The sequence below is a fragment of the Takifugu rubripes genome, chromosome 1 (assembly GCF_901000725.2).
Source record: "Takifugu rubripes chromosome 1, fTakRub1.2, whole genome shotgun sequence".
In the NCBI taxonomy this organism is placed as follows: domain Eukaryota; kingdom Metazoa; phylum Chordata; class Actinopteri; order Tetraodontiformes; family Tetraodontidae; genus Takifugu; species Takifugu rubripes.
This window is the reverse complement of record NC_042285.1, coordinates 13,975,455-13,986,037: the sequence shown is the minus strand read 5'-3', so window position 1 is coordinate 13,986,037 and position 10,583 is coordinate 13,975,455. Positions and strand designations below refer to the sequence as shown.

The 10,583-nt window shown below is 42.5% G+C and overlaps 1 protein-coding gene and 1 long non-coding RNA gene across 4 annotated transcripts; one reads left to right on the top strand and one right to left on the bottom strand.

Moving 5' to 3' along the window:
• Positions 1–838: 838 nt before the first annotated feature.
• On the bottom strand, positions 839–9,340 carry ndp (norrin cystine knot growth factor NDP). 3 transcript variants are annotated; one of them, XR_003889658.1, is made up of 4 exons: positions 9,179–9,340; positions 5,804–6,287; positions 2,761–3,040; positions 839–958 (listed from the first exon to the last, which is right to left on the bottom strand). XR_003889658.1 is itself a non-coding variant. In XM_029842208.1 (3 exons), exons 2-3 carry the CDS (start codon positions 6,002–6,004, stop codon positions 2,816–2,818), a joined length of 426 nt encoding a protein of 141 aa, XP_029698068.1. In that variant the 5' UTR covers positions 6,005–6,287; positions 9,179–9,340; the 3' UTR covers positions 2,514–2,815. The 3 variants fall into 3 exon arrangements, 2 of the variants coding, with proteins under 2 accessions (XP_029698068.1, XP_029698073.1); XM_029842208.1 differs by lacking the exon at positions 839–958 and having other exon boundaries at positions 2,514–3,040; XM_029842213.1 differs by lacking the exon at positions 839–958 and having other exon boundaries at positions 2,514–3,040; positions 9,232–9,340.
• LOC115251104 (uncharacterized) lies at positions 2,926–4,636 on the top strand. The gene is made up of 3 exons (XR_003889660.1): positions 2,926–3,152; positions 3,356–3,424; positions 4,231–4,636. It is a non-coding gene; the product is annotated as an uncharacterized lncRNA (long non-coding RNA).
• Positions 9,341–10,583: the final 1,243 nt, after the last annotated feature.

Here is a 10,583-nt window from a genome sequence, read left to right as displayed (position 1 = left end):
GACCTTCAAAAACATTTTAAAGGGAGCACAATGCAAAGAAAAGCATTCAGATAGCATTAATTGTGTTCAACATGGAACTAGCAGCATCTTCAGAGGGAGCGGAGAGGCTTTTACAAATGTGAGGTCTGAGAATGGTTTGTGCATCTTGTCCAGTTGGCAGATGACTGCCGTAATTTCCCCTCCTTCTCGTCAAATCTCTGTGGCCTTGATGGATAAAGATGGTTGGACGGCATCTATAAAGATGATTAAACACTTCTTAGGCCTGGTCTTTTACCAAAGCTTCATCCATGGGTTCATTGGCCACTGTTAAGTCTCTATTTGTTGTAACAGCTGGTCAGCAAAGGAAAGGATGGCCTGGTGTGAACTGCAGGGGTGCACAGATAGTTTGGGGGGGGATCTATGTGTCTGTGCACGCCACAGAGTGCCGGCATGTTCATGGCCGCTGTGGATTATAGCCCTGCCAGAAGAGGGCAGCAGAGAGCTAAACATTCATAATCAAAAGACAAATGGAAACCAGTCTCTTTCTGGTTACCACCGGCACACAGGCTCCAGCAATTCCAAATGAATAAATGTGTGTTTCGGTCTCAGGTGGAATCTATCGTAATAATTCTGGAGGTACAGGAGATTTTTATTTTGGTATCAGTGTGTTACATGTCTGATACAGTAACACGGTCGTTGGCATTAATTTTAAATGTAATTCAACATATAAACTCACTGATTTTGTTTTTCAGGTGATGCAGTTTATAATTCTAGTATACGTGTAACGTAAAGGATTATAATCTTTTTTTTTTAAATTATCCCACTTCACAACCAGAAACAGATAAAAATTAAAACACTTAATTTTTATTAGCTGTATCATTTTAATGAAGCCAAGAACATTTAAATGAAGTCAATCTCATGTCGGTGGCACTGTTTTCGTGGAGTGCACGCCAAAAACAGCAGAGCTGCAGACTAACTCCTAAAGTCAAAGGAAACAAACATTAATTTTAATGAACCAGAATAGTGTCAGCTGTGGGTGGCACTGAAGTTACAACACATTTACACAAATGTATCATTTGTGTTTCACCTCAACAAACACTTATTATTGTGTTATTTTGAACACCAAAAGCTAGAAGTCCATTTAATTTACAGTTAATAAATAGAATGCATCTATCACCTGACACTAATTACGAGTTTACATTTTCATTACATTAAAATGGACTCCTGATGAACAGTTTGTCTCAGGCAATAATTGCTCTCATGCAGCAGCAGCACAACCATATAATTCACATGTAACCATGACTCAAATAAGACAGACAAGCTTCAGGCAAGGTCTGACTACACTCATTAGCACTGTCTCCTCACAGCAAGAAGGTTCTGGGTTTGAATCTCCTGGGTTTGCATGTCCTCCGTGGGTCTGGGTACTCCTGCTTCCTTCCCCATTCCAAAGACATGCATTTAGAGCAGGGGTGGGGAACTCCCGGCCTCCGGGCCGTATACGGCCTACGAGACCATTTCTACCGGCCCGCAACGCAATAAGATTTTTATATTTTATATGTGCACTTATACAGTGGGACCGTTCGCTAAACTCCGCGAGCTGCGAGTAGCAGCGGTAGCGTATTTTTGCCTTTGGTATCCTGAAATTTCTTTCGTAACAAGAGGAAATATTTTCCCGTTTTCTGAGATAAAACAGACGGTTATGTTATGTCCGAGTCAAGGTCAGGGTCAGTGAACACAGCATGTGATGTACGTAGTGGGCTGGACTGATTGACACGGACGAAAAATGCATAGCGAAACACGCTAAACTCGACGAGTTGAAAGGACAGATGAGTTTGGATAAAATTAACGCTCTTCGTCGGAGTTTGGAGGCTCAACAAGCAGCTTTCACACGACCATGTACCGACAGAGAGAATATTACGCGTGCAAGTTTTGTGATGAGTGAATTAATAGCCACGAAGCTGAAACCTCACGCCGAAGGAGAGTTCGTGAACGCGCCTCGTATCCGCCGCTGAGGCGCTCGCGCCGGACAACGTAAAATTGTTTCAAAGTGTGAATTTGTTTTCGTGAATAACTACTTAACTAAGACATATATTGTTATGATTCCAGTGGCTAACGGTATGTTTTTATGGTCAAGGAATCTACATATGTAGTCAAAGTATATGTGGGACTAATATTTATGGTGGAAATCACAATATGCCAGGAATTGTTGCGCTTGGCGGAGGTCTGCGCTCTCCGAGTGCTTTCTAGTTGTTATTATTATTGTCTTTATCTTTCTTTCTTTTAATTTATTTTCTTGATTATCTTGTTGTATTGCAGTTTTTGTGAGTAGAGGCCTCGAACAGGCCCTTACGGGTCTCTTGCCTCAACTCTGCACCTCTTTTTTTTATTGTTTTGTATGATCATGAAAACATATTTTACTTGTTTGTCATTTTATTCTATTTTTTTTGGTGATTTTATATGCATGTGTGTTAAATAAATAATTCAAACTCAAATGCAGCAATCATGAGACTTAGTAACACAGTAGTTATAGACTTTTTTTTGTCTTTTTTTTTTGCATCCCTAGGTATGTGTTTGTAATAGTATGGCCCTCGGAGGACTTTATAAAAATTGAAATGGCCCTCGATATGAAAAAGGTTCCCCACCCCTGATTTAGAGGATAGATGAGTTATGCAGTTACACAGCAGAGTTTTAGTGAAGAGAGCCTCTATAGAGAGTGGTGTCTGATTTCCATTCTAGAGAAAGGTCAAAGGTTACTTTCAAGGTGAAACCAATGATACAAACTCCCAGAATAGCTGGCAGTGTTGTGCTGAGGGCTCCAGATGTCGCTGGCCGCTGTTCAGCTGCACTCTTCACAGTTGCAGGTGAGGATGTATCTGTAGGTCGCTGTGATACGTCTCCCGCCGGTGCAGCGCAGCCTCACCGCCTTCAGTTTGGACGTGTGCGGACGGCAGCAGGAGCAGGAGCTCTTGAAGGGCTGCTTGAGCACCGAGCTGAAGGAGATGAGGGGGTCAGAGCGAGTGGTGCGGTTGCAGTGGCCCTCACAGCACGCCAGTAGAACCATCTGGAACAGAGCAGGGAAAACACAGGACGCAGCAGTTGGTCGCTGGTGCTAAACCCCTTAAAGTTTCCTGAGCTGGCCATGGCTGACCAAGACCACCGGATCAAACTGAAAGGTTGGAATTGCCTCATCCAAAAAGTGACTAAACTAACTCACAAATTAATTAATTTAATACAATCATTTTCTTGTTGAACAGGTTCACCTTTCTTTCTCGTAATAGATGCAAGATAATTAAAACTGAGTTGTACTGGATTGGACCTTAAAAATGTCGTGATTATTCTGACCATTTTGTCATTGTTGGTGGTGTTTTGAAACCAGACGTTTGGACACAGACTTTTAGCCTCCGCTAGACTCTTCTGGACTCCTTTAAGGATAATTCATCCCGAGGTACGTCCTGAACTGTGATCCAATGGCTCTGTTCGTGCTCTCAGGCACACAAGCAGGCGTGCTGAGAGGGGGTGGAAGAAGAATGGGCGGCTAATCTCTGAAATTTAAAAGGGAGGTATTATCACAGTCGAATCATATAAAAGTTGCTAAATGCTCTCACGTTTCTCTGCCAACTGTGTGAAGTCCAAAGCTCTGCTCAGTGTCTTAACTTCCTCTGTGAACCCTGGTGCCTGTGTTGCACCTTCATCTCTCCTCTGTAATGATGTTCTCAGTTTCTTCATTGATAACATTGTATCAAGGACCCCTGTGTTCCTCCGCTGTGCTGTTTTTATTAAACCAATGAGTTACAGTCTAAGGCTCCTCCGATACCAGTCCCTCGTAGCTTTAATGATGTGTTTTTAACTGTACTGTGACTCTGGGTGTGCTGCTGTCCTGATGACCTTTGACCTGACTGCAGCCTCGGACACCACTGAGAATGGAACCCTCTTATCTCGATCATTGTGTTGGTATCAAAAGTAATGCCATAAAAAAGGCCAGTCGTACCTGACAGACCTGATGTCATTGTGTTTTTATATCCTTCATGAAGAACCTAGTTGTTACTTTTTTTTTAGAGTGCTTTTAAATATGACAGATTATCTCTGTTGTAAAAGGCACTTTTTTATCAGCTATGGCTATATTAGCTAAAGTAGAATTATATCTCTCCACTAAAGATCCGAAGAGTGATCCATTCTTTTGCTACACCAGAACTGGGCTATTGTGATTCTTTGTGTGAGGACTTAATATGATCCTTTCTGTGCCACCTGCAGATGTTGCAGAACGCTGCTGCTGCTCAACGGCTCTGCAGCACTAAAGAGAGAGACACCGTTGCTTGATCAGCTCCAAACCTTTGGGATTTTTACATCAGCATAGGAAACTCACCAGGGTTTCACATTCAGATTGGGTCTAAATCCAGACCATAACTTTTTATGATTCTTCCTATCTTGTTTTTATCTTGCCAAGTTATTTTATGTGATGACCTTTATCCTGTATAATATTTTATCTTGTATTGTTGTTCCCAGATCTGTGTGGTACAACTTGTACAACACCCTGGTATTTTTAAACGTGTTCTATAAATTAACTTTACAAATAAAGATAAATAAATAAACCTTTAAAAATAAACCTACAAAAAATATATGTTTGACTTTTCTGACCAGCTGTTAAATTCTCCATTTTATCATATTTTTCCATTTTATAGGTTAATGATCAATTATTCACTTCATGTTTTCACATATATTCCGTCTGTTTTTAAGAAAGACTGAGCCAACACTGGCAGCGCAGGCAGAGCTCTGAGCGGGGCTGTAATCCTGCTGGCGTTCCCCTGGGTCAGCGTATTCCTGTCGCATCCCTGGACAGACCTCCATGTCAGCTGCTTCTGTGTCGCCACCCACTCTTCCCAAAGCCTGTCTGGGCCCATGGCATTTTACACCCTCAGAAACAGCAGGAGTGTTGTCGCCACGTTAAGACCGTTAGCCTTTGCAAAAGCTGAAGATCAGACTGTCACACACCGATGACTCTCTCTTCCTCCTCTGGTCTTATTTCCGGCTCTCTTATTCAGGGATCAACCACGCAAAGACAGAGGTCTTGCTCATATTCCTGTACATGCATTTATTAGATATTATTGGTGTGACATTGGATGAGGAAGAGGAATATTTAGCTGCAGTGGAAATGCAGTTGTTGGGTTTTTTTTTTTAAACATTGGCATTGGAATTGTGATCGGTGCTGTACAGTTACAATCAAGATTAAATTTAATTCACCTTTATAAAATAAACCCATGTGTTTGAAACCATATGAGCCACCTATTTTACTGACAACTGATACAAAACTCATCAGACACATTACACTAATAATGTGAAAATCCTGCTTCCTGGTTGTTCATCACAAGGCTATCTATCTATCTATCTATCTATCTATCTATCTATCTATCTATCTATCTATCTATCTATCTATCTATCTATCTATCTATCTATCTATCTATCTATCTATCTATCTATCTATCTATCTATCTATCTATCTATCTATCATATAGATCAATATGGGTTCTAGATTCTAGAAATTACTATGGGAAGTATATTATTTATGAGAAGTGCTGTTATTATTTAAATATCATTTTCCCAGGGTAAAATTTCCATTTTACAGATGTGGTAGGATGTAATTAATATTTGATGCCATTCCGGCTGATTTCTAAAAACCAAGTGTTGCTGTTATTTTCCTAATCACGGAGGTTGTGATTTGTACTGCAATTCTTAAAAACAACTAAAGGCAATTTAGCAGTGGGGAACCGACTACAAAATGGAGCCAGGCTTCATCCAGCCCTCCTTACCGAGTACGTTCCATCCTTACCTTGAAGTTGCACTTGTAAATCGGATGTGTGATGGTCTCCACAAAGTGATGCCTCATACATCTGCCTGGGTCAGCGTTTCCTGGATCCGTTTGTCCGTTATCGCCATCCTTGCTGGGAGACTGGGCCAGGCCCAGCAGTGGGCAGCACACCAGGACCAGCAACAAGCCAGACGGGGGGCCTATGCAGACGGAAGACTTCATGTTGAGTGTACCAGCAACCCGATGTTCCCAGGATATCCAGTAAATCGCAGCGTCTCTTGGGTATTGGCTATCTCTTGGTAGTGATCTCGTGGTTATTTACAGTTCCTCCATATATATCCCCGGCGTTTGTCATAAATTATTCCTGTAGCTATTGTAGAGATCCAAGGGCGGCAGACTCAAAGGTAAAAGCATTGTTTCTTCAGGCGACGCCATGATCCACAGCCACGAGCCTCCAGAGACCAGTAGGAGAACACAACCTGGAAGCGTCAGTGAAAGTGTGAACCTTTGAAACAGGAAAAAGAAGGATTTAGGCTTTTGATAGACAATATGCCATTAATTTGTAAAAAGAAATTAAACAGAATATGACCAGAGAGCGTATCATGCAGAGGATGTCAACATTATCACTTTACCGCTTTTAGTATTTTACATTTACTCTTGCAGTGTATTAGTTGTGGCCTAATGATGTTTTGAATATGAATCAAAGTTGACGACACTCTCCCAGATTCATATTTTCACATGCTCTTTCTTATGTCTTTCTGCAACAGCAAAAGGCAGAGCTCTAACCAGCGTTTGTCATCTAAAGCCCCCATTTCTGAAACCATCTGTCCTATTCTGTTTTGGATGCCTGCTTAATCATTTCAGGGTCAGGATCAAGGTTATTTTTAGGATTGGATAAAGATCAAAGACCGGATCGAGGATAGGTTGGGATCAGGATATTATATTTTAAGCCCTCTACATACTGCGCGGTCCCAGAAAAAAGAAAACAATCGTGGCAGAAACGTGGCAACATCTTCGGTCACAGCTACAAAAGGCCGTTCGTCTTACATCAGACGGCTACAGATTACCGATGTTACGGTATTGCAATCAAAGGTGGACTACGATGAACGAAATGAATGAAATAGTCAGAAACTCAGAATGACCATCTCATCCTGTGCGGATCGATATGATGCTGAAGACAAAGATTCATCATCATCTGTCATACCTTTAAGAAAAACTTGAACTTTTAAGGCCGTATGAGGCCAACAACAATCTCAATCATTACCATTGAGTAAAAGGGGACTAATTTGAACACGTCCACTAGTGAATAGTGGGGCTAGCATTGGACATTTCTAAAGAGTCAGCATATTTTTGACCATAAAAGGCTGGAGATTTCGCAACAGAAAACATTTTTGGCTCGATTGGATTTGGCAAGAAATGAGATTTATTAAATTTGAACAGAGCGGGGCTTTCCTGTGGCCTCTGCTGTAACCCACGGGCTGCATCCACCATCCCATATTATCTGAATGTGGGACTTGCTCAAGAGTTGGAGGAAAGTGAGGGGCAGCAGATCCACCTGGGGACACCCCTGTAACTCCCAGAAGAGTAAAGCAGCACACAGAAGTCCTTTAAGGAACAGCTGAAAGCAAGAACTCAGTGGTTCATGGACGACCCTCCAGCCAAAACCCAGCAGAATATCCCTACCTGAAGGGAACTAAAGGACCATAAAGGGTCTTAGTGTCAGCAGCAGATTACGCTTCAGTAACGCCTGCTATTATTTTCTACAGTTATTTTCAATTTGTATTTCTTTATTTTTGTACAATATTGTGTCATAACCTAATGAAACCACGCGTAATTATAGCGGCTCTCAAGGACTTTAGTTTTCTCATGGCTGCTGTGCTGCTGCTACTCTGAAGCTTAAAACCAGATTCCTCTGGTGACCAGTGGGCCCAAATTATGACCCACATCATTAGGCGGATCTTCCACTTTATTGCTGATGCCAGCTGGCAGCTGAGTACACAGTTGATGACTGGCTGTTACTGTCCTTGTTCAGGAAAGGACAGTTCTGTCTCCAGCTCTAAAGCTGCCAATGATACACAGAGGATACAGGTGTATAAAAGGACACCACAGGGTGTATTACCAGCAACACACCACAGTCTATAAGAACAAAGTGAGTGTGTCTTACACCAAATACATTGAAAAGTAGAAAAATACATAGAAAACTACCTTTCTTACACCAAACAGCATCCAGCTTCTGATCCGAAACAGTCGAAACAGTATATAAATAACAGAGATGTGTGGCTATTCAATGTGTTCAGAACTAAGCCTGTTTACAATTATGAAAGTTCTAACCAAATCTATCAGTATATAGTTTAGAATATATGTCAGGATAGACCTATGGCTGCTCATCCATAGGGAATCAGTGCAGCTCGGGGAGAGTACTGGATGCTTTATCCACATAAATGTCTATTTGCACCCATGCTTTGTGCAAGGCGTTGCAACTAGAAGTTAAAGAGGTTGGTTGTGTGCTGCAAGGTGAAACCATGGACCTGTGTTGATGTCGGACCAGGCATGTCTGATAGAGACCAGCAGAGGTGTGACGGGCCTGTTGGCTTAACTGCCTCATGGTGCAGCAGCGGTCTGCTCCCATATTTGTCCGGCAGGGTGACTTTGCATTGTCTCCTCCACCGTCTGCTGTCCGTGCAGAGCATCTGTTCGTCAGAAGCGGATTCTTGTAGCGGTGAGATATTATAAACTGTCTGACAGGGTACAAATAAACACACTGACAATGGGTCAGTGCATGTGTGCATGCTTGTGTGAGGGTATGAAACCTGAGAGCACAAACAACAAAAGCAGCCCTGCATATCTCCGCCATAGCTGACCGACTGCACCTGGCTCAGTGGACCACCTCTCAAACCTGCCCCCCACCGCTCCTCTTTTCCTAGTTTCTCTTGCCCAAAACGGCTCAGAGCTGAAACTGAGGAGAGGATGGCGACTCTGTCGGTGCAGAGATCTGCCTCTATTTCTGCCACCTTGCTTTGCCTCACCTGTTCAGTCCCCAGCCACCAAAACTTGAATTATTGTATATGTTTCATTGCTTTTCTTTCGTTTCTGTTTGGACAAATTCTATATGACAGACAGACAGACAGACAGACAGACAGACAGACAGACAGACAGACAGACAGACAGAGAGAGAGAGAGAGAGAGAGAGAGAGAGAGAGAGAGAGAGAGCAAGAGAGAGAGAGAGAGAGAGAGAGAGAGACTTTTGATGGGCTGGTAAAACACGATGGAAAACTTAAACACACTTTGATACCTGAGGATGAAATGAAATAAACATAGCAGGAGATGAACTCAGCATTGTAACAGTGTTTGATGATGGATTCCATCATCTGTAGGGCAGGTGTGAAAGCGCCTCACCTCAGAAGAGCACCCAGATTCCTGTAGGTGAGTTAATCACCACACGATCTTACCTCCAGTCAGCAGGACAATAGATCTTAAAGACAGATGGGTCCTATACTGGATTCAGTGCTGTTATCCAGCTTCGCTCCGCTCGACTGACTCTCCTGCAGACTGTCACAAGCCTCCACCCTCGCTGAAATGCACCAGCTGATGGTACGACACGCTCCACAGAGGCAAAAGGGAATTCCACCTCTGAGCTGTCCCGCTGGCCCCCGTCAGAGAAGAGCCGCCCAAGAGCTGCAGCCAGTTTGATGAGGTCAGGGTTACAAAAACATGCACAGGTTTAGTTGATCTAAAACCAGCTGGCCCCATGGCCCCATATTAAGATCATTCCAGTATTCTGACATTGGAGGAGGGGTGGACGTGCACGTGCAGGTGAGGTGGGCAAGAGGAGGAAAAACATGGGCTAATTGGTCATCATCATGAGGGGGGGGGGGGGGGTGTTTTAAGTGTAAGTAATCCATTACATTTAAAACCCAATTAGTAGCTTTAAAAGCAGCACAAATTTAAAGGACACCACATTCAAAACAATCACACAAAAACCACAGGAAACACACAACTAAAGTGTTTAGTGTTGTATGTTTGTAAAGTGCTGAAGTGCTTCGGGGTTCAGAGTTGAGTAGCTGGACAGCCCTGAGGACAAAGGGGGCTTTTCCTCCAGCCAGAGGAGAGACACTGACACAAACTATCAGTTGATCACAGAAGATGGTGCGACTTGGAACAGGCTGTTCAGCTTAGAGCAGACGTTGACCATGTTCAACAGGCAATTCTTGTTTCACCGAGTGATGGAATGAAACCAGAAAATAAATGAAAAGGTTGTTAAAGGTATAATAGAATATGTTGAGGATGTTTGAGGATCTTTGTTGCCGCCAAAAGAGTTTCATTTAATGAGAAGTTACTGTCTTTGATGGTACTTTCTGAGGATTTCTGCTGTGTTAGAAGAAAACCTAAGCAGGTTGTTAAAAACTGTCCCTACTTGTACTCACTGACAACCTCCAGCCCCCCCCATGATGGTGGAGACTGTCTCAGCATGTCTGTGCTGGGGAGAAAAGGTCACGATCACGTCCTTGGTCGTGTTTTTACTGAGCTACAGGCAGGATCTTCTACACTGCTCTGCAAAGTCAACCTGCCGTTGTAAAAATCGTGACATTGTGTTTTGTTCTCAAATAATTCAATTTATATCAGCAATTTTAACAAAAATGTATTTCTCTTATAATCAGTATCCAAATTTCAACAGTTCTAAATGTCTTGAATTTTTACTCCTTTTTCTAAATCAAGTGAAATGACAGCTAGTGAATATTTAGTCCGTTTCATTCTTACATGGAACAGATATTATCAGGAAGCTTTTCCCTTTAACTGACTT

Bases quoted from the DNA above. Each gene is read 5' to 3' on its own strand.
- ndp (XM_029842208.1), bottom strand. From the start codon at position 6,004: ATGAAGTCTTCCGTCTGCATAGGCCCCCCGTCTGGCTTGTTGCTGGTC. The intron at 3,041-5,803 runs GTAAGGATGGAA...GCTCTGTTCCAG, and splicing joins TTTACAAGTGCAACTTCAAG to ATGGTTCTACTGGCGTGCTG.